At 49.1% G+C, this 24,149-nt stretch overlaps 1 protein-coding gene across 1 annotated transcript in view; it reads left to right on the forward strand.

Annotated features, from left to right (window-relative positions):
• Positions 1-24,149, forward strand: part of LOC135911175 (neprilysin-2-like) — a 336,673-nt gene that overhangs the window by 221,088 nt on the left and 91,436 nt on the right. The window contains exon 11 of the mRNA XM_070538401.1: positions 4,508-4,739. Within this exon, the coding sequence (XP_070394502.1) occupies positions 4,508-4,739 (232 nt within the window). The remainder of the gene's footprint in view (positions 1-4,507; positions 4,740-24,149) is intronic.

Genomic DNA, 24,149 nt, shown 5'->3' on the forward strand with positions numbered 1-24,149 from the left:
TCACCATTATTTTGCCCCCTACTCTTTTTGGGCAGTTGGAACGCCTGTATAGTTTGCTTAGCCGAGTTCACGGCCGCCTGCGCAAGCGAGCATTCTGGAACTACAAGGCCAGAAGCGCTTAGAAATCGTTGTCTATTGAGTTGCCAGTGACATGTAGTGCCCTCTGGGCTGTACCTGTTGGCTATAAGGTAACCTCGCCGCATACGGGATTATCTGACTGAGCTATGTCGAATGCTCAGTTACCATAGCCGGAAGTTCGAATCCTTCTATAAGATTTTTTTTTATATGGCGGTGGTGAGCTTGAACAATTCACCTCCTCTAGTGCACATCTGCAGGCTTGGAGTGACGCCTTACACCAGCAAAAGATGCCGAGAGCGAGTGTGGCTATGCTAATCCAGGTACTACAAAATTAGGGAGGCCCACTAAGCTTGAACAAGACACTCCCTCACCAGAAGAGGAATTGGCCTCCCTGGTGCAGTATTCGTCCACTACCTCCCTGATGATTCCTACAATTAACCCATGACGCTCAGTCCCCAGCAGCTGCGGAGCACCTGACCGAGGCAGCGGTCAGACCTGTAACGCAGCAGAAAGTGCTAACAATCCCTGGGTGCGGACAGACCGCCAATGCAAACTGAACCTATCAACCTGTACCCGCCGCACTCAATCGAGTAAAGCCAGCTTACCAGGACTCTCTGATGAACATATGAGACATTGTTTGGCAGATCATCGACCTTAGTGAGATTAGAAGAACTCGTGAAGCTCATACATTGCTGAATAACTGCAATTTCCTCTGCTACAGAGGTCTCCCAGATAAGAAGCAATATGGGGTGGGATTCCTAATCCATAAAGACATAGCGGGCAACATTGACGAATTCTACAGCATTAATGAGAAGGCAGCAGTAGCCGTAATCAAACTTAATAATAGGTATAGATTAAAGGTAGTACAAGCCTAAGCTCCAACATCCAGTCACGATGATGAGGAAGCAGATCAGTTTTTGAAGATGTATTAGCAATGAGAAAAGTGCAAGCTCAGTATACTGTAGTAATGGGCGACTTCAATGCAAAAGTGGGGAAAGAGCAGGCTGGCGAACAAGCTATTGGCAACCATAACGTAGATACTAGGAAGGCTAGAGGAGAGATGCTGGTAGGATTCGCAGGAAGGGATAAGCTTCGAATAATGAGCACCTTATTCAGGAAGTGTAGCAGCAGAAAGTGGACCAGGAAAAGCCCTAATGGCGAAAGAAGAAATGAACTTAACTTCATGGTTGCTGCCACATACTAGTGAGGGCTAGGATTCGCCTCAATTCGACCAGACAAAGAGTAAAATTGGACAAGAAGAAATAGGTCAGTCTAGAGGTAGTGAGAATAAAAGCAGACGAATTCAGTCTGGTACTTGCAAAGAACTATGCACCTTAGAACAGAGAGATGAAGATGACGTAGAGGTAATGAACGAAACCGTAACTAGGCTGGCTGCAGATGCAGCAATTGAAGTGGGAGGCAAGGCACCAAGGCAACCAGCAGGCAAGCTCTTTCAAGCAACAAAGGACCTAATGAAGGAACGACAAAGAATGAAAGTGTCCAACTGAAGGACACTTTCACAACTGATCACAACTGATCAAGAAGGCAAAATAAGTTATAGTGGAAACTATAACGTGAGAAAGACTGAAGAAGCCGCTAAAATGGACGCAGCCTAAATCACTGAGAAGGAAACTAGGCAAAGTACAAACCAAGATGTATGTACTGAAAGATAAGCAGGGCAATATCAGCAATCTCGAAGGTATAGCAAAAGCAGCGGAATAATTTTATACTGACTTGTACAGTACCCAGAGGAGCCAGGATATCTCCTTTAGAAACAATAATGAACAGGATACAGAAACTCCTATACCTAGCGGTGAGGTCAGAAGGGCCTTGCAAGACCTGGAACAGGGAAAAGTGGGAGGGGAAGTGCGAATAACAGTGAATTTGATGAAAGATGGAGGATACATAGTCATTGTAAAACGGGCGGCTCTCTATACGATGTGTCTGTCGACTTCGTCCAAGAAAACTGTCGTCCCAGAAAACTAAAAAAAGGCAAACATTATACTAATCAACAAAAAGGGAGACGTTAAAGTATTGAAAAAAAGTTAAAGGCACATTAGCTGACTCCTGGTATTATATAAAATATTCACCAAGGTTATCTCCAATAGAATAAGCGCAACACTGGAGTTTAGTTCCCCAAGGGAAGAGGTTGGCTTCAGGAAGGGATGCTCTACAAGAGGTGCCATCCATGTCATCAATCAGATAATCGAGAAATCCGCACAGTACAGTCAATCTCTCTATGTGGCTTTCATAGATTAAGAAAAGGCATTTGATTCAGTCGAAATACCAGAAGTCATAGAGGCATTACGTAATCAAGGAGTACAGATCCCTTACGTAAATACCTTGGCAAAAATCTACAGAAATTTCACAGCTACCTTAATTCTACACAAGAAAAGTAGGAAGATACCTTTAAAGAACGGGGTCAGGGACACAATCTCCCCAAAGCTAATCACTGCGTGCTTGGAAGAAGTATTCAAGCTATCAAACTGTGCAAGCTTAGGAGTAAGGATGCACGGCGAATATCTCAACAACGTTCGGTTTGCCGATGACATTGTTCTATTCAGCGACACTGCAGACGAGTTACAGCAAATGATTGAGGACCTTAACCGAGAGAGTGCAAGGATGGGGTTGAAGACTAATATGCAGAAGACAAAAATAATGATAAATATGTTGGTGATGCTGTCAGCCTCTAGATTATGTGAAGGCGTACGTTTTCCTAAGACAACTAATCACAGGGAACCCTGATGATCAGAAGGAAAAAAATTGCGTAGGATTGGATACGGCTGACATTGTCAGCTCCTGACTTGAAGCTTACCATTATCATTGAAAAGGATGGTGTCCAATCAATGCCTTTTACCGGTGCTGAGATAAGAGGCAGAGTCTTAGAGATTGACAAGGAAGCTTGACACCAAGTTAAGGACCGCGCAAAGAGCGATGGAACGAAGAATGCTAGGCATAACATTAAGAGACAGAAAGAGAGTGGTTTGGATCAGAGAGCAAAAGGGCATAGCCGATATTCTAATTGACATTAAGAGAAAAAATGAAGCTGGGCAAGTCATGTATTGCGCAGGTTAGATAGCTGTTTAACCATTACGGTTGCACAATGGGTACCAATAGAAGGGAACCGCAGTCGAGGACGGCAGAAGACTAAGTGGAGCGGTGAAATTAGGGAATTCGCCGGTGCTAGTTGGAATCGGTTGGCGCAGGACGGGGTAATTGGAGATCGCAGGGACAGGCCTTGGTCTGGCAGTGGACATAAAATAGGCTGATGATGATGATGATGAGAATGATGAGACAATAAACATGTGATGACTGCAGATATTGCAAAGAATAGATCATAATCCCGGCGCTAAACCGCGATGAGAAGCGTACAGGTTTCTGGAAGAAAGGTGCATTTTGACAAGTATGTCAGGCTGGTGCGTATATTTTTTCACCGTAAAAGGTGCGTTCAACCAAAATTTATTGGCATCTGTGATTGCCGCATGTTCTGTTTTCTTGCAGTAGTGACCAAGAGCAAGTGATATTTCCAAAAAAAACCCTAAAAGAATGCTATCACGAAAACAGTTGCAGCACCACAATACTGCCTTTGGGCGCACTGAGATGCACAGCGCATGCCGGCTTCCTGGACAAGCGGCCGAACTTCCGATGGATTCACAAGCTCGCGCCAATAGGGTAGCGGCGTTGAGCCTTTCGGCAATTTTTCTAGCCAGTTATCGTACCATCGCGATCAATGTAGCGTCAGCGAGCGCGGCCTTTCCGATTGGGCTTCGGCGCCGCGTTGCTCGCTGTCCATGTTTGCGCCGTCTCCCCTTTGCATGTATAGCAAGCTACACTTTCCCTGTGGCTCACCACGCGTCGCACCGTCAATTTGAATGGACAGCCCCGTCTCCATGTCGACATCGCTGGCTTCACCGCTCCCCGTTTCTGCTGGTGCGCAGTGAGCACGCTACCCTCATTTTTTAGTGCACTGTAGCGGTGCTGCTCAAAGGGAGCGGGCACTGCATTCACAAATATCACCGCCGCATAATTTTAATGAATAAATTGCCCGGAACGAGTTATATGTCATTGCTCTGCTGCTTAGCGCACGTCAGTGGAGTCTGAAAACGTTAATTCAAGTAATCAAGCACATTCTTAAATAAACACAGTTTTGATCACCCGGGGTTATTTAACGGGCGCCGTAGGCGTGGTACAAAGGCGTTTCCGCATTTTTCCTCCATCAAAATGCGGCAGCCGGGATTCGATCCCGCGTCCGCTTGCTAGGCAATGCAACGCGAAAGTCAGTAAGCAACCACAGCTTTATTACGTTTACTCTAAGGGAATATTTTCACAAAGGTATGTTTTTCCAATCGCCTGTCAGTATTTCTTTCCGTAAAGGACTTTGACGAGGAGGCGTGACGGATATGTGCTCACCGTACGCTCCTTTTTGCAGGGATCCAAACTTCCCCGTCATTCTCAACATTTATATGCAAGTTATGGCGACCCTCAGTATTAAAGGTCACCTGGCAGTGAAGGGCTTTCCTGCCCCCAGCAAGCCGGCTGCATGCGTCATGTTGGCCGCGCGTCTATTCCCCGCCGCGATGGACCACCAGATCTACTACCTACGACTCAAACAGTTTGGAGCCGCCAATGGTATCAACCCTGGGGGCGCCAATGATCTTGCGGTAAGCAGTCGCACAGAGGCGTTATCGATGTGCGTAATACGTGTCAGTAAGCAACTGAGAGCTTTAGCATGTCCTTTAAGGTATTCGCGGAGATTCGTGGATCAACACCTACTAGCATGGTCACATTCCTTAAAGCATCACCGATTCACGGAGAAGCTAGTTTCCGCAGGCGTGAGTTGCTGCAACAAAAAATTAAAGGTGGGCTAATTGGCAGAGATCCATTGTAAAGCAGCGCAAAAAAAAAAAACGGGCACAATACATCTCCTCCACAGAAGCGCTTACTGAAACGTGTTTATTCGAACGAGGTCTAAGTATACAGCAAAGCAGTGAAGCTGAAACAAAGGAGGTGAAATGAAAAAAAAGGGAAAAAGTATACCGAAGCCATGTGCTGGTCAATTTTAATTATGATCGTCAAAATCGTTTATTGGTCGGTATTTACAGTGTCTTTTACGGAAGTATGCCTGGGTCTTCTTGGATACTCTTTACTAGGTTTAGCAGGGGTGGAGCCCTCTGTCGAGGGCTCCAAGAAACTCGGCTTGCCTTCGGGCTCGCTGCAGCAGATTACTTTGGTCCTAGCAGCGGTCGCTGGCCAGCAGTGCCTCCCATCGCACCGCAATTACATTTATAATTTAGGGGACTACTATTATATGTTGGAATTCTCAAGTGGTGTCAAACAAGGTGGGATTTTGACTACACCCATGCAGTCATCTGCCTATCTGATGGGGTACATTCTACTGGGTAGGTTTAGGTTGGGTAAGGTTCCTGCCTGTAGCTGTCTCCGGTCAGCGCCATCCGCCCTCGTGAGGGATTTATGTGGGAGAGGGTATCGTATCCGGGTTCCCCTGTAGTGTGAAACTAAAGGAGAATGCTCATTTGCAATAGCCGGTGGACTTTGGAGTGGTTTCTTCGGGTACTCGGATTGTATACTTTTGAGTTACCATGTCCGCCTGCCTCTTTGAAATCTCTCCTTTCACTTCAGAATCGCGGCTTGCTATTCATAACTTAAGTGTATCTATGTGAGGTGTCTGAGCTTAGTTTTAAACTTAGATTCTAAAAAGGGTTGTGGTTCTGATAACATTCATAATTCCTTTCTCATACGACATGGTCTCTGGCCCAGCGGGTTTCCTAGAGTGATATTTATAAATCCTTGAAAACAAGTACTGTTCCATCAAACTGGACAGTGGCGAAAATTATACATTTGGACAAGCCTGGGAGTAATCAGGAAGTATTCAACTAGAGGGCGATTTGGTTAGTCTCCAGTTGCAGTAAACTTTTAGAACATGTCGTCTACAAACATATTCTTGAGTTTCTTGAGGCCAACAGTATTTTAACACCCTTGTAGCATAGATTTCGCAGTGGCCTCAGGACCATTACGCAAACATCTGAATTGGCTCATGACATCTGCCACGCACCTGACCTGGGCCTTCACATCGACGCCATATCGTAGACTTTTCTAAAGCCTTTGGTACAGTTGTACATTCGATAATATTACCGAAACTAAATAGTATTTTAAAGAATCCTAGCCAAGTTGCCTGTGTCTCTAGTTTTCTCTCAGAAAGGTCGCAATACGTTTGTTTCGATTCCGCAAACACCCCATATTGGCCTTTGCCTCTGATGCTCCGCCGGGTTCAAATTTAGGCCCGCTTCTCCTCCTTCTGTATATAAATGACCTACTGAAGAACGTGCTACCAACTAAAATAGAACTTTACGCCGATGACTGCGTTATCTATCACCCCATGACCAGTAAGGTCACGCCATTGTGAATAAAGTATTTTCGAACTTTTGTACTAGTGTAACGAGTGGCAGACGAACATAAATTTTCGCAAAACTGTTTTTATGTCCTTCTCGACACGTACTATGCAAATGCGTCTTCCTTATTGTTTCAATGGTATTCCTCTATAAAACGTCTCTCAATATAAGTAAGTACCCTGGCATTCTATTCGCAGACAATTTATCCTACTGCAAATATATTGACGCAACCTGTCCTAAAGCTATAGTGCGTTTAGGTTACCTAAAGCCTTCTCTGCGTTCAGCCCCTAAGGAAACAAAATTGCTCAATTATAAAACCCTAGTGCGGCCCATCTTGCATTATGGGTGTGCCATTTGGGATCCATACCTGATATCCGACATAAAGAAACTCGAATCTGTCCAAAAAAAGGCTCTTCAATTTATATACTGGCGTTACGACAAGGAGTCCTCCCTCTCTTCTAATCCTCCTTCCCTTGAGCCTCCCTTGAACTCTCATCGTTAGTAGAGCGGCGTAATATAGAAAGTCTTGAACTGTTTTACACCACCGTTAGTTCTGAACGTTGCTCATCCTTGGAATACATTACGTTTGCTAAAGCTTTTAATACACGGAACTTTCACCCTCTAAATATAACACCTCTGTACTGCCGCAGTGACAAATTCGAATATAGTCTTTTCCAATATCCACCGAATTGTAGGACGAACTTCCCCCTGGCATACGAAAACTGACATATGATAACTTTGTTAAGGCAATCACTGGCTGATGCCCGTGATTCCTGGGACAATGTAGCATTCACTATCTTTATATGCATGCATGTATGTATTGAGACCAGCTTTTTCTTTTTCAATATATTTCTTAGACTAGTGTGTTGCTTTCTACCTTTGATTTGTGTACCCCCTTTTGCTGTGTGTGTGGCACCATTGATTTTGTACCCGACTCCTGCGATAACTCTCTTAGGGTTGCAGTATGTGTAAATAAATAAATAAATAAATAAATAAATAAATAAATAAATAAATAAATAAATAAATTTACTTTTGAGCTACCAACTCCTTTTTTTGTACCCCCTATCCCTGCATGTCATGACACCTATAGAACCTTGCCTTCAATCGGCTCTGGTTGTGTTGTCCAGTGTTTCGCGCTACCTGTTGTCTCGACGACTGCACTGAATGCGTGGTGTTTTATTATGCCGTTCAGGACATGCCCTCAGGTGTCTTGGGAATTAGAATATTTAGACATTTGCCGATTCTGAAGCCCTCCGCTGCTGCTATAGCGACAGCTAGCTCTCATCTTCAGTAACGGCGGTGCGCCTGTTTTTTGAGCCACTTGTGAGATTGCGAAGGTTTGCATTGATGACCGTGGCCACTCTACGCCTTTGTGTGGGATCGTGTGTGATTGCGTCTATGTACACTACGTGCCTTGGGTGTAATTCGCGTGTGCTGCCCAGGGACTTGGAAGGTATTTGTGTGGGCATCGTTCAGGCCGATTGTAGATGTTCTCCAGAAGACCTTCAGTTTGGCGTAGTTGGTGTTTACTGCATATCATATTGACCGCAAATTGACCGCCCGTGTTGTTTATGTGTTCTCTCCCGTTGTCCCCGTCTTTATTTGCGGTCATTGTGATATGCAGTAGATGTTCTGTCTGAGAGGATTGCTTTTACGTTGCCGTGGATGCACTTGCTGCAGTTGAAGTTGTCTAGTCCAGTTAGGGTGACCTCATGGCTAACATTGGGAAAATCCTCCTTGATGTCGAGGGCCATGACAATGTGTTTCCCTCGGGTTGCGAGGTTCTTGACGGTTCTTCCTGAAGTTCGAGGAGTCCGGTGTCGAGAGTTTTGGCCTGAAAGCAAACATCGTGTATGGGTACAAATCTCTCTTCCATGTAATTTTGGAGTTTCTGCCTTAGGATCCTTTCATATGGCTTATCAAGGCGAGATATAAGCGATATCTCTCTGAAATTGTCAAAGTGGAGTTTCTTGCCTCGTTAGGGAATGAGTATTACCCGCAGGCTTCTATTCTGGCAGTACCGTCTGCGCCTACCTACGGTCATTTAGAAATTTCGTGAATTCTCGAATTACTTCGTTGCCAAGGTTGCCAATGATAGCTTGTTCTATGCGATCAGCTCCCAGATTCATTGAGCTTGTGGAGTGTGGAGTTTGCTCCACCTTTATACTGCCCCATGTAGCCGGTGGGTAGGTGGTTTGCGAAGCATTTCTCACGTGCTTTTTCGAGTAGCTGAGCTTCCGTACCTTCGAAGGTGCGAAGAAGTCTCACAAGTGCCTTATTGGGTTCGCTTTTGAACTTGAAGGCAAATTCCAAGTGCACGCTGTATTGAATGTGCCAGTTAATGTGCTGTAATACTGCCAGTTCAGGTTTGGGTGGTGTAGGCATTGGCTGTTAGCAGGGAGACAGCTTTAGATGGCTCACGGGCGGAAAATTCCGACGCCCGGCATTATGGTACAAAACTTCAAGCGAATTAACTTGAAGGTATGGGCTAACCGGTCATACCTCCAAATTGTATCCAATTCACATCGTTAATGTGGAGAGTCGAACCCACGACGTTTGTTACTAAGGTGATGTTCATTAGGGCACCCGAGCACAAAACCGAATTGGAGATATGGGCGAACTGGCGACATTTCCAAGTTGGATTCTAGCTGACATCATGAAAGTCGAGAGTCGAACCCACGACCTTTAGTGTGAATTAGGGTGAATGTAATTAAGGGGCAGTTTATTACGGTAGCGGTGGTTATTACACTCGAGCCTAAGACCTTTGGTGGGAGAAAACAACAGGACGTAACAAGGCATTCGACTGACGATCTCAACTATTGTAATGGATGTCTCGTGAACGGGCAGAGTTTCCCCTTCATCCTCTTTAGCCTAAGCAGAAGTGACTGTCAGCTTTTTTTGAGATTTTCAGTTTAACTTTCCATTATGCTTCTGTTGTCTCCAGCGTTTGACGAGACCGTGTATGGCTTCCCAGAGCCGTAGAAGATACTCGTCTACCTCTGGTATGTGTACCGCCCGTTGTACCCGTTTTGTGCACTGGTTTCGGACCTCGTTAACGGTTGACATCATTCTCTGAGGGTGGTTATGTTGCTGAGGCGTTCCTCACTTTCTGCGCGAAAAGCAGCCCAGTCAGATATTTTGAGTTGTCTTATTTGTCTTCTCACGACCCCTGCATTTACACTGGTATGCAGTGTACAGTAGTCGCTTCCTAGTGACTCCTGTTGATATGGCCAGGTGCAGTCCTGTCTCCATATGATATACGTTAGGTCAAGCATTCTGCCCCTATTTACACTGTTGCCGACTCACGTAGGGATGGCTGGATCTGTGAGCAGCGGGAGATGTAGGTCCTCTGCTGAATTGACGATAGTTCTCCCTCTTGCACCTGCGGGCGAGTGGCCGCAGCTTGTGTCATGGGCGTTGAGGTCCCCTATGATTATTAAATGGTTCCTTCTGGTTAGATTGCATGCTGCTTGGAAGAGCTTGATGGCAAGGAAAAACCCCACATGCAGTGCATGACGTACACAAATTATATTTTACCAGGGCTTGCTCAACCAGGCAGGAGCGGGATCAAGTGCCGCTCGCCTTTGATCTTGCAGCCAGCGATTCCACTGCTCGGGCCCCGCAGCCTGCTGGGTGTGTCGTCGCCATCTTCTTGATCGGATCTCTGTGGCACGTAGTTGAGCGCTACAGGGCTCCCCTTCTAATGAGGAAGCCGTGAGAGCAAGACAAATGGCGAAGAGCGGATGGTGGTGGTGAAGCGCACGCGGCTGGTAGGGCTGACCCAGTTTGGAGGGAATGTGACGGCAGAAGTGGCTTGGCAGGATTCAGATGGTCGACGCGTACCGTATCTTCTCGGCCGTTGATGAGCAATAAGAAGTGTATTGGTGCACACTTCAGTACTTTGAACGGACCATCATGAGGGGGCTGTAACGCTGGAAGCACGGCGTTGTGGCGCACAAAGACATGCGTACAGTTTTGCAGGTCAGGATCGACGTATACACGACGGGAAGGACGTCGTTGGTGGGGGGGGGGGGGGGGGGAGGGTGGAGCGACAGTACGCACAGCGCTGCGTAGACGGCAGGCGTAGTCGGGAACGTCAGCAGGTACGATGGGCGAGTCGTCGAAGAACTCACCAGGGACTCTGAGAGTGGTGTCAAGCGTAAGCTGGGCGCGCTGGAGCAAGTCACTCCGAAGAGTGGTGCGGATGCCAAGCATAAAGAAAAGAAGGCGCGCCATCCATGATGAAGGAAATGTTTAAGCCATGAGCGAAGCCTTCAGTTGGCAGGGAAACGTACGATGGATATCTTGTGTTAAGAGGCAGTCTTGTGTGATAGACGCGGAGGAGCCGAGATAGATTGGCGGACAAGGTAAAGTCGAATTGACGACCACGCTGGATCGTTATGGTGGAAGGGACGGCGCATCGGCAAATCCACGTGGTGAGTGCCCGAGCTATGGGCTCCGCAGTGATGTTCAGGATTGGGATCGCTTCAGGCCATCTGGTAAACTTGCCAATGCAGGTTAAAGAGACACTAAGGGCAAATACTATGTCGACGTGGACTGTTCGAATACCATTCCGACAGCCTCGTTACACTTATTTCGTGCCACGAAAACACTTAGCGAGAAAATTGCGTCTGATGGGTCCGAATACCATCTTATAAATTCATATCTCCCGCCAGCGAAAGGAAGTGGTGACGTTGCATAAGCCATCACCACCCTTTGCTGCCGTCGGTGAGAAAAATAGCGAGCGACATGTGGCGGTACCAAGCCCAGACACAGCAGCGGATTCGGCGCTGCAGGTGCTGTTTGATCAAGCGCAGACCGTTTGGGCATCGCGCCACATCACATGAAAATTGAATTCTCTGCTACTTGCAGTTTGTGAGAGTTTAGCGAGCCAGCAAAACAAGTGCAGCAGTGCGCGATAACTACTGAAACGCGAAAGCGTGGGCGGTGCGGAATTGAGCGAAAACGAAACCTTCCTACTGCCCACGCCATTGTCAAGGGTAATTTCATTGCGTTCTTTTTTTCTAAAAATGAAATAGAACTGCACAAGTGCCATTTTATGTCGTCTTATATTACAATACAAGATTTTCTTGTGCAACGAGTTGCTGAGAACTAGAGACAGAATTTAACTGAGGAGTGGTTTCGTCATCGGACAAGTACTTAATAGTCCCGGGGGAGTCTCTAATTATGTCCGGCATTTCTCTCAATTTCTCGAATATTAAGGCTCTGTTCACGATAATATCGACGCCTTAGTGATTCTGGAGCACTAATTCATCACTTTAGTTTGAATTAATATTCACCCTTTGACCGTTAGCGAGGGTTTCCGCAGGGAGGAAGGGGGCATGTGCATTTGACTGAAGCGGGCGTCCGGGGACGCGAATTTGCCAGGAAGAGTTACATTGTGGCGATGCACTTTAGAATGTTCGCAGTTGAGGCGCGCGCGTAACCAGCGAGAAACGCTTACGTTGATAATAGGCTACACACAGCGAGAAGTGATGAGTTGCTGTGTTGGGCGAACGCCAGAATGAGCCAAAAAATTGAGGGCATCAAAGACAGTCCGGCGGTACCGGCGAGGCACACAGGGATGACGCCATCCGGTCCACCGATCACAAACGACGGGCGCGTCGTGGTCAGTGAGCAAGACATCTTCGAACACCAGGGAGGTGCCGCTTGTGCGAAGTGGCTGGAGCTTGCCGATAGTCTGGGTGACAGCCGTGGCCGTGAAGTCTATGGCCGGTCGCCCGTGGTTCGTTGCATGAATGGCGGCGTGAGAAAGTGCGTCGGCAGTCGCTTGAATTTTCCGCGGACATGACGAATGTCGCATGGCATATTCAGAAATCAAAGCGAGCTGTCTGATTTCGCGGGGAACGTAGGAGGTGCTGGTGGACGCTAGGGCGAATGTCAGTGGTTAATGCTCATTAAGGACATGAAAAGAGCGTCCCTTGAGAAAATGTAGAAAGTGCTTCACAGCCAAATAGATGGCGAGCAGCTCTCGGCCGAAGGTGCTGTAGCGCCGCTTAGGGGCGCGAACCTCTTAGAAAAGAAGGCGATGGTCTGCTAAGCACCAACATCTAGATGCTGCAAGACTGCGGTGATAGCAGTGTCCAATGCGTCAACCATAACGGAAATTGTGGTGTCGCATTTGCGGTGGACGACGAGCGTCGCGCCGGCAGTGGCTTTTTTTATGCCTCTAAAGGCGCGGTCAGCGTTGTCGCTTCACGGCACGGGACTATTCGGAGTCTCGAGGCCCGACAGAAGGTCGTGGCGAGGCTGCACTGTATTCGCGCTAGGAATGAAGCGCCGGCAGTAATTGGCGAGGCCAAGATATTCGCGCATCCTGGTGGTGGATGGCTCAGAAAACTCACGGATGGTTGTGATTCGGGTCGGGAGTGGACGAATGCCATGTGCGTTGACGCGATGACTGAGGAAATGCAACTCTTTAACACGGAACTGGCTCTTCGGACCATTAACAAAACCAAATTTTCTGAGTCTTGCGAACACTTGACGTACGTGGAGGTTGTGAGCTTCGGCGGGGGCGCTCAAGACGAGGGTGTCGTAAAGATAGACAAAGAAGCACGTCAAGCCACCTGATACCTGGTCAACGAAACGCTGAAAGGTCTCGGGCCCCGTTACGACGACCGAAATTCATCCATGGATATTCGAACAGGCCGAAGGATACTATAATGGCGGTCTTCGGAATATCTGATGACTCCACGGCAATTTAGTGGTAGGCTTTCACCAGGTCGACTGTGCTGAAAATGATGCAGCCTCTCAGTGACAATGTAAATCCTGGATGTGGGAAATCTGGTACCAGCCCATGACAGCGGCCTTCTTAAAACACACTAATCGCTGCACATGCGCCTGTCACTGGTCTTCTTGGGCACCATATGGGGTGGCACGGCCCAAGGGCTGGAGGAGGGGCAAATGAAGCCAACGTCCAGCATATGTTCAATCTCCCTTTTGGCGACAGCTAGGTCGGGAGGGTGGCATCGCTCAGCCTGCATAGGAGGAAAGACGCAGACCCCGGCACCAGTGTCGACGAGATTAGGTGGAATTAGGTGACATGGACGGTGACGTGGAGAAGGCGATTGGATCTGGGGCCGGGAACAGTGGTACACATCAGTGTTCTGCCTGACCATTTCTTGCGTAGGAGCAGGGCTGGCGGCACTGGTTTGCGCGAAAGCCGTAGCGATGGTGGTGCGAGCAAAGCTAACGGAAGGTGGTGAACGGCGTCCAGAGCAACTAAGGCGTGTGCGGCGAGGTACTGACGCAGAACGCGGCCGGCGTGTTCGGATGGCAGCAACTTCAGCTGTCAGTCATGATACTTGCCGTGTGAGCTCTTCTTTAGCATCGAAGAGACGCGCGAAGCTGTCGCTAGCGGCTGTGCCTTGGAACGGAAGGTCAGAAGGGAGATGAACTGTGGCCACAAATGAAAACCAACACCCGCAATCTTCTCGGCCAACTGAGTGAGAGATTCCAGTGTCTAGGATGAAGACGCGTTCAGTATCATGCGCACCTGCTGTGGAGGGCGCTGTAGGAAAAGTTCCCGTAGAAGGGAACTGTCAATTGAAGAAGCCTGGTCTCCAGCCTTGCCTTGCAGCCAAGGGTCGCGGTCACCAAGCTCCTTCAATGTAAAAAGCCGCTGTAATCGGTGCTGCTCCGTTTCAGTACTGCGCTGGATTAACGTTGCCTGAAGGTGGTCGTAGGGGTGGTAGGCGGGCAGGGAGCGTAGAAGATGGCGAACAACCGCAGCAGTATTAGAGGGAAGCGCTCGAACGACGTGGTCGAACATCGCCAACTGTGAACTTGGCAGTAACGAAGGGAGAATGATAAAAAAGATGACAGCTGCTAGCTTGCTATTGTGTGACGCACTGTTAATAGCATGGGTGAACGTAAGGACGGCTGAGCTAGCAGAGTGCTCTTTGCAAAATCCATGTTGCTGTGGACAGATAATATTGTATATGTCCATGAACTTGTGAATACGTTTGGGGAGAATCTTTTCAAATGTCGCTAATAACGCTAAGTACAGAAATAGGTCTCTAACTGGAATGGTCAGAAGACACTCCATCCTTAAATACAGGAGTAACTCGGGCTATCTTTAAGGGTCACGGGCGTGTACACCCTAGCAAAGGATGGTTGAACCGACAGCACAAGGTGGGCCCTGGGATAACAATATTTTCCTTAATTAGTTTTGCAGGAATACTGTCCAAGCCTACTGCCTTGTTTGTTGGTGATTCTGCAACACGCCACAACAATTCATTGATTTCATATTCGTACAGGGCGAAAGAACTAAGAACTGGAGGCGAGAGAACACTGTCTGCCATTGCATCAGGAAGTTTTGCAGCTAGATCGCGACCCACATTGGCGAAAAAAGTACTGAGTTTATCAACAGTACCTTAAGTCACATTAGAGGGAAGTGTGGAATATTCGCATGACCTATGAACAACTCCCCACATTTTTTTTCGGATTCCTGTTGGCATCTTGAATGCGGTCTCTCAATAGCGACGCTGGCTAATTATGGGCGCATTTCACCTATATTATCTAACGAAGAAAGGAAGATAATGACATCCCGATCATCATCAAGAGCGGAGGGCACGAGATCGGCGCTCGAACACCAACATCTTGTTCTCCCGACCTACTGCTCTGAGCTACCGCCTGTTTGTTGGACTCGTCCAATAAACCTCCTTACATTTGGTGGATCGTGCGGGGTACGCTCGTCGCCGACACCCTGGAACTCCGATCCCGTACGTTGCACTCGACCATGCAAGCTGACGCTGCCCAACCGCCGCCATCTCTCCCGGCCGCCGTTTTTACCCGGCCCTGTTCGCCAGCGAGACCCCCCGGTATTTTCGGGTACGGAAGACCAGGACGTCGAGGACTGGCTGTCGGCCTACGAAAAAGTTAGTGGACCCAACAAGTGGGATGACGCTGCTAAGCTGAGTACCGCGAACGTTTACCTGTCTGGCGTGGCGATGCTTTGGTATACGAACCCCGAATCGGAATTTGATAACTGGTCCGCTTTTAAAGAGGCAATATCTGTCGTTTTCGGCCGCCCTGCCGTGCGGAAGTTACGCGCCGAGCAACGGCTGCGAACACGGGCACAGGAACCAAACGAAACCTTTACCGCCTATATTGAGGACATAATCGATCTCTGCAGGCGCGCCGATGCTTCAATGAGCGAAAGTGCCAAAATACAGCATATTATGAAGGGTGTCGACGACGATATCTTTGAAATGCTTCTTGCGAAGTGTCCTGGCACAGTGTCTGAAGTGGTAACTCTGTGCCTCAGCTATGACGAATTGAGAAGGCAGCGGGCTCTCACCCGACGTTCATCTCACACGTACAGTCAACCAGTCGCCGCACTGGACATCGTGCCTGACCAGTCACACCTTCTCGCATAAATGAAACAATTTGTGCGTGAGGAGGTGGCCCGCCAGTTGTCTCTTCTGCCGTTTGCTCAGCGTCAGGAGCTCCCACAGCAGCAGCAACTGCAGCGACGAATCCCGTTGGCTCCCGTGCTTCGACACCTCATCCAAGAACAGATTTCCGTGGCCATGCCGGTGCCCATTCAGCACCAACCTGTCGCCGCGCCTCTTAGTTACGCCGACGTAGTAAAGCAGCAGCAGCTTCAATAGCCCTCACCATCCCATGGTGTGTCCTATGCTGCAGCCCCGATTCAGCCGTCCATGACATGGGCTGCTCCCATCACTGCGAATCCCTGGCGAATGCGCGACGACCGGCCGATCTGTTTTGCATGAGGTGGCCCTGGTCATATCGTCCTATTCTGCCACCGTCGCGCGCCAGGGTACTCAGACGCCCGTTCGCAGAACTACATGGATCGTCCCCGCTCTCATTATGAAAGTCCGGGTCCACAAACAAGCATGGCTTCACGTGAATATCCGCAACCCAAGTCTCGTAGCGCACCTTCACCCCGTCACCGATCCTTGTTGCCCATGCGTCGTCGACCAGCCCCTGAAAATGAGGGAAACAAGCCCCCGCAGTTCGTGAGGCAAGAACTGCGCTGTCTAAATGCTCAAGTCCTCAAACTTTCCGTCGAATATTGTCGAAGTTTTTGTAGAAGGCACCCGTGCATATGCTCTTGTCGATACCGGTGCTGCCGTTTCTGTTATAGACGCCACATTTTGCCGCATGCTTCGGAAGGTCACCACGCCTCTTGAGATGATGCCCTTACGTACAGCGAATGGAGACCCTGTTCGGCCTATAGCTGCCTGCACTGCTGGACTTATTATCGCTAAAGAGCACTACATTGTTGAGTTTATCGTCATTTCATCCTGCTCGCACGACATCATACTTGGCTGGGACTTTCTATCGCATAATAACGCCTTTATTGATTGTGCCAGATCTGAACTTGAGCTCTTCCCGTTGTGTGACCAGTCCTACAACCTTGTTCATCAAGCCGCATACAAACTAGTCGTAACAGAAGACACAGAAATTCCACCGACAGCAGCTGTTTTGCTCCCCGTTTTCTGCAACAGCATATGTGACGAAGTCGCATTCTTTGAACCATCACGCCTCCTTCTAAGTGAAGCCACTTCTGTCTTATTCGACCCTCTCTATTTCGAATGGAACAAGCGCTCTCTGCCTCACAAATCCTCTTCCGTATCCCATCAAACTGCTTATAGGTTAATCCCTTGCATGCGTGGAACCCATTGATATCGGCCAAATTTTTTCCGTGCAGCAACATTCAGCTGGACGCGACCTCGACGTCGTCGGTGCCCTTAATTCTTGTGATGTACCAGCTGCCGACCTATTCGATTCGTCGATGGCAGACGGACAGTCGCCATTTGAACGCTCTGCTCTTCTCTAGCTGCTCTACCAGTTCCGCGACTCTTTCGATGTTGCCCAACGTGCCTTTGGCCGAACTTCTACCATTGTTCACTACATCGACACCGGCTCCAACTCGCCAGTGCGACAACGCCCTTACCGTGTCTCCACCACGGAACGTCAAGTTATTACCGACCAGGTTGACGACAGGCTTAAACGCGACGTTATTCGCCCTTCACAAAGTCCGTGGACATCACCTGTGGTTCTCGTTAAAAAAAGGATGGATCAATTTGCTTCTGCGTGGATTACCGGCGCCGAAACAAGGTCACTCGAAAAGACGTGTACCCGTTACCCAGAATTGACGATGCCCTTGATTGCCTACAAGGTGCCGAGTTTTTTTCTTCGTTAGTATTGCGTTCCGGGTATTGGCAGGTGCCTTTAGCAGAGGCCGTCCATTCAAAGAGAGCCTTCGTCACGCCTGACGGTCTATATGAATTCAATGTCATGCCCTTCGGCCTCTGCAATGCGCCTGCCGCCTTCGAGCGCATGATGGACTCGCTCCTGCGGGGTTTGAAGTGGCACATGTGTCTCTGCTACCTCGACGACATTGTTGTCGTTGCGCCACATTTCGCAACCCATCTGGAACGCCGCAACCATGTCCTGGCGTGTCTGAAGACCACTCAGCTGCAACTAAATCTCAAGAAGTGCCCCTTTGCTGTGCGAAACCTTACAATTCTCGGTCACGTCGTATCAAAAGACGGTGTGCTTCCGGACCCGGTTAAACTACGTGCCATGACCGACTTCCCCAAGCCGACGACTCTGAAGCAGTTACGAAGCTTCATGGGGTTATGCTCCTACTTTCGTCGGTGTGTGCGCAACTTCGCCTCTATAATTTCGCCTGTGACCCAGCTTTTAAGCAGCGCCTCCAATCTTTCGTCATGGTCTTCTGAGTGTGACCAAGCCTTCTGCACCCTTCGCCTCCTCCTGATGTCAGCACCTATACTGCGCCACTACGATCCTACGGCCGCAACTGAGGTGCACACAGACGCCAGTGGTGTCGGCCTCGGTGCTGTTCTCGCACAACGAAAGCCTGGGTTCGCATCGCATACGCCAGCAGAACGCTCACCAAGGCAGAGTCAAACTATAGCGTCACCGAGAGGGAATGCTTGGAAATAGTCTGGGCGCTTGCCAAGTTCCGCCCTTACTTATATGGCCGGACGTTTGATGTAGTGCCGGACCATCGTGCATTATGTTGGTTGTCTTCGTTGAAGGATCCGTCAGGTCGTCTTGCCCGCTGGGCTCTTCGGCTTCAAGAGTTTGACATCCGCGTTATATATCGTACCGGACGCAATCATGCCGATGCTGATCCACTGTCGCGGTCACCACTATCCACCGAAACTCCGTCCATATCCACTATAGACCACCCATTGTCAGCTCTTGACGTCGCCACCGTTTCCTCTGCACAGCGCCACGATCCCTGGATCGCTTCGCTTCTTGACGTTTTATCCGAGGCACCCACCCTTTCGACCACTCGAACACTGCGACGCCAAGCTTCGCACTTCAGCGTCCGTGATGGCCTCTTTTACCGGCGCAACTTCTCGCCAGATGGTAGGAATTGGCTCCTAGTTATCCCCAGAACGCTGCACTCTACAATTTGCGCGTTCTTTCACTCTGACCCGCAGTGTGCTCACGGCGATGTCTTCAAGACCTATGAACGCTTACGCAAAAGGTACTACTTGCGCGGAATGTTTCGCTTTGTCTGCAAGTCCATTCGTGGCTGCCACGGGTGTCAGCGACGAAAAAAAAACCACGGCATCCTGCCGCAGGTTCATTACATCCCTTTCCATGCCCAGACCGCCCATTCGACCTCGTTGGAATTGACCTTTATGGACCTTTACCTCTGACCACGGCGGGAAACCGATGGGCTATCAGTGCTGTCGACCACCTTACACGATACGCCGAAACCGCTGCTCTCCCCACCGCGACAGCCCAGGACGTCGCCTCTTTCATTCTGAAGCGTTTTGTGCTTCGACACGGCCCTCCTCGCAAACTCCTCAGTGACCGTGGCCGCGTATTTCTCCTTGATGTAATCCAAGCACTTCTCCACCAGTGCAACATTGTACATCGGACGTGTACTGCCTACCACCCTCAGACGAACGGTCTCACTGAGCAGTTTAATCGGACACGGGGCGACACGCTTGCGGCACATGTTGCATCTGATCACTCAAACTGGGACCTGGTTCTTCCAATTGCGACATACGCGTACAACACCGCTACGCAAGTCACAACCGGGTATTCCCCCTTGTTTCTTCTGTACGGTCGCCAGCCGACGCACACTACCTACACGTTGCTGCCATACGCACCAGATGCCTCAGAGTGCACGCCCGTGTCGGAAGCCGCCCGTTACGCTGAAGATTGCCGTCAACTAGGCAAGCGCTTTACTACAGTCGACCAACAACGCCAGAAAAACGCCCGCGATGGTGACCACTCTCCTGCCGCAACATTCGCTCCTGGAGCACTTGTGTGGCTGCTTGTACCATCCTGCGCCCCTGGCCTTTCGTCCAAACTTCTCCCAAATTATCATGGTCTTTACCGCGTCGTCAAGCATACTTCGCCCGTAAACTACGTCATAGAACCTCTTACGCTGCCAGGCGGCCGTCGTCGACGTGGACGTGATGTTGTTCACGTACACCGCCTCAAGCCATACTTCGACCCTCTTGTCCCCAGCTGTTAGATCGCCAGGATGGCTCCACCTTTCTCGACGGGGGCACTTGTAATGAAGAAAGGAAGATAATGACATCCCGATCATCATCAAGGGCGGAGGACACTAGATCGGCGCTCGAACACCACCATCTTGTTGTCCCGACCTACCGTTCTGAGCTACCGCCTGTTTGTTGGACTCGTCCAATAAACCTCCTTACAATTATATTATTCGTTACTTTCATTATGTATCCACCTATGATACAAATTTTTGTTTTTTAGTATGTTTAGAATTTCTTCTGTCATCCAGGGACAAAGTGGTTTATAACGCTGTGCAGATGCTACATGTTGGCTACTGGAATGTGTAAGGTCGCCCAGGGTCTCCATCCCGTTAGAGAGCTCTATATTTCCGCCTTAATGATAGATTAGTTCAGTACTGAATGACAACAGCTTGTTACGGAATGATTCATAGTTTTTTTGGTTATATGTCTTGGTTTGATAAAGTTTACTATAAGAGGTGCGCTAACCTTAACGAAAATCTGTAAGTGGTCGGAAATTGGTGTTTGGTAGACGCCTGCGTTCACACCTTTGTCAATATATGTAAGCGCATGATCGGTTGATGTTGCCGAAAACGGGTTTAGGCGTGTCGGTGAAGCAATACAGTTGCGAAAGTTTATGATCGAAGAAGGTGTGTATAATCCATTGATATTCGTGGAAGCCGTATCAATGTTGATGTTTCCAATGATTATAACTCGAGTTTCGTTGCTCTTAGTTAAAGACGACATCATTATTTCCATTTTATTGATAAAAACGGCTAGGCATGAACTCGGAGGTCGGTAGACAAGCCCCACTATGAGCCCGCATTCATGGTTCAAACATAATGCTTCAAGTTCCGTTGAACAACGACGAACTGATCATAAGTTACTGCATTGTCGGTTATCTGTAACAAACAGTGCCACCCCGCTACGGCGCAACTGCGAGTCTCGTGGCGGTGATATTGTCACGTAGCCAGGAAGTGTTATATTTTTATGTTTTCTGAGCCACATTTTAGTGGTTTCTACGATTGCAAACGGCTCACCTTGTTAGACAAAAAACGAAAGTAGGATGTTCAGGTTTTTACAGTGAAGCAGTATATATGGGGGGGGGGGGAGCCGATTCGTTCACCCGTCTGGCCGCCCGTCTGTCAGTCACCTGCACGCAGAAAACTACTGCGCAACCTCATGCGTATGCGCGAGAACATAGAGGATCGGAGCCGCGTGAATAGCCAACGCCACCTGCAGAAGGCCTGTTTGCTCCGATCCGCGACGTTACAGGACCTGGCCTGAAATTTCATTGACAAGGCAGGCGTGATGAAAGTGGTGACGTCAGTGTTGCCTACCCGGGAGCCTCCCCATTAGATCCAATGGCAGCCGGACCAGCTAGCATGATGTCATTGATAGAGTGAAAAGTCCTTGTGCTATCTAGATGGTGTTGTATAAGCTGCGCCAGTAGTGACGTTGTTCTCCGTCGCAGACGAGCGCGCACGCAGCAGTTTCTCTCCGGCTCAGAAATAGGTAGGCCACGCGTCTACGTGCTCGTTAGGAGCAGACAGCTTTGATCAGCAACGCCGCGAGCAGAACCGGGAACGAGCTTGTCTACTGCGTGCCGATGCTGCAGCCCGGGTACAAGAACAGGCTCGTGCAGCCGAGCCCAAGCATTACCTGCGTACCGAGGATCCAGCAGCCTACAAAGCCGCCGTTTAATGAACCTTCCGGTATAACCCAGTGATAATCACCGGGGCCGCACGTTTCAGCTTCGCTGGTTAACCGTTTGTACGGAGTGCTTGGGTGTTAATTTTTTGTTGTTTATGCTAGGAACTTTAGTGTGAAGTACAGATATGTTTTTTTTTCCGGGAGCCATCATGACGTAGAATCACTGTAGCTTGTTTCGGTTTGTGGCTACTAGTTACTAGTTATTCTTTTCAAATCTGCTTCGCAGGTCACGTGGACCGCTTTCGGTTTATCAGCTTTCCTCATCAGTATCTTGCCGCCTGTGTCCCGAGCAAACTTCGAACCTTTTGCACGCTTGGTTTTAATTGAGTTCCCCAGCGGTATCTTATTTTCCAGGCATAAATGTTTGTTGACGAATATAGGATCAATTCCTTCGAATCCAAGCATCCATGCGATCAGTCGCTTTTTTTTGCCGCCAGCAAAAATATGTCTCGGTTATCCCAGGAGACAAGCCGCACAACAACATTTCGTGGTCCTGTAGACTTTGTAGATACTCGATGTGCGATTTCAACGTAATGGCTGGACAGTTCTGTGGGCAAACACGAAGCGACTGCCGTAACAGCCTTGTTAAGGTCCTCGCCGTCAGCAACGCGTATGCTCTTCCGTTCAAGGTTGGTCTGACAACTATACTGTTTGAGTTCAATTAGATTCTTTTAGTCTCGCCAAGTTCACTGATTAGAATCCGGTTCTCTCTCTGGCATGCAAGTTCCCGTTGTTTTACATCTTCAAGTTCTTTACCGAAGGTCTTCGGTTTTGAATTCTTCAAAGTTCTCGTTAACGAAGCCCATTCCTGTTATGACTGGCCTAAGTTCCACCGGTATAGATGTTTTCGATGACTGCAGTTCTTTTACTTCGCTCTCTAGTTCATTACTCACTTCCGCAAATTGGTAAGTCATGTCGGTCAAAACTCTGACAATTTTTTATACTATTAGGTACTTTTCCGCGAGTGTCTGTGCAAATTTGGTTAAGGCATCGCTGACTTTGCTTCCCATTGAGCCAGGGTGTATTGCTCACAACCTGTGTAAGCACGAACAACAGTAATTCTGCATGCTGCAGAGCAGCCCAGCATCCATAGACAGCAGAAGTGTGTCGGGCAATAGATTTGGTTTCTTTCCTGCAACAAGCGAAACCATCGGTTTAGTCGTGGTGGCTCCCACTGCTGCCGGCACCACTCTGGATGCACCTTGGACGGTTCTCCATTGCTTCATATAGGCAGAACCGGCGCCTGCAGTCGCTGGTCCACCGAAGCAGGAAGGTCCGGGTCCTCATGACGACGTTCGATCCCCATGCGCGTAGCTTCTGGTGAGTCCTTGTGCTGTCGACCATTTACTATCGGATGCCTGCAACGAGCGAAAACAGTGGTTTAGCCGAGCTCGCTCCCACCGCTTTGAATCGACTTCGAGCCGTTATGAAGTCGTACGATGAACTCTTTATCCTGGCACTGATGTTATCTTCCGTAGGACTCCACGACTGCTCGTGCAACCTCATGCTTGCTGAGGATCTTGGCCGCCAATCCTTTTTTGGGTCTCATTATAATATTTGTCTTCGTCGGGTGGCATTGTAGCTTGCGCCTGGACACCCTCTGCACTGGCCGTTTTGTGGTGGCGGTTGTCTTTGCAGTCTCGCGGGCTGCTGTCGTCGACTTCCTGCCTTCTCACCTCGACTGCGTTGCCGCGGGGGTCCGCCGGACCGTTCGAGTCGGCTTCCCGGCCGTTAGCGGCCCCGCGAGTACTGCCCTGCTTTGCTTCCTCTTTTGGCTGGTTAAAAAAAAAATTATGGGGTTTTACGTGCCAAAACCACTCTCTGATTATGAGGCACGCCGTAGTGGAGGACTCCGGAAATTTCGACCACCTGGGGTTCTTTAACGTGCACCTAAATCTAAGTACACGGGTGTTTTCGCATTTCGCCCCCATCGAAATGCGGCCGCCGTGGCCGGGATTCGATCCCGCGACCTCGTGCTCAGCAGCCTAACACCATAGCCACTGAGCAACCGCGGCGGGTGCTTTTGGCTGGTTGGCAGAGCCAGTTTCCAACTGGGTTTATCTGTTTCCTTTTCGGGCCGGCCAGTCAGTTGCATTCGTGTTTCCATGTCGTCACCGCTCGCAGAGCTGCGATCTGTCGACGAGGTTATGTTTGTCAATCGTTCCTCCATATCCTGTGAATATTCAGTAGCAACAATCTGTCGCTGTTGCGGGGCCCGTAAGACTGCGAAAGCAGCTTCCGAGGGGTTTTCCATGGTTATCTTGTGTCCACGCCCAAGCGTTAGGATTAGCGGCCTATAGTGGACTGTTGTAGGCCCAGGCTGGTAGGTGGGTTTAGTAAGCTGGGGGGAGGGGGGATTGCCCGCTTCGCAACTTTCGTGGACGGTAGCAGAGGGCAAAATGGTACTACGGGTTCAAAGTTGCTC

The sequence above is a fragment of the Dermacentor albipictus genome, chromosome 5 (assembly GCF_038994185.2).
Source record: "Dermacentor albipictus isolate Rhodes 1998 colony chromosome 5, USDA_Dalb.pri_finalv2, whole genome shotgun sequence".
Classification (NCBI taxonomy): Eukaryota; Metazoa; Arthropoda; class Arachnida; order Ixodida; family Ixodidae; genus Dermacentor; species Dermacentor albipictus.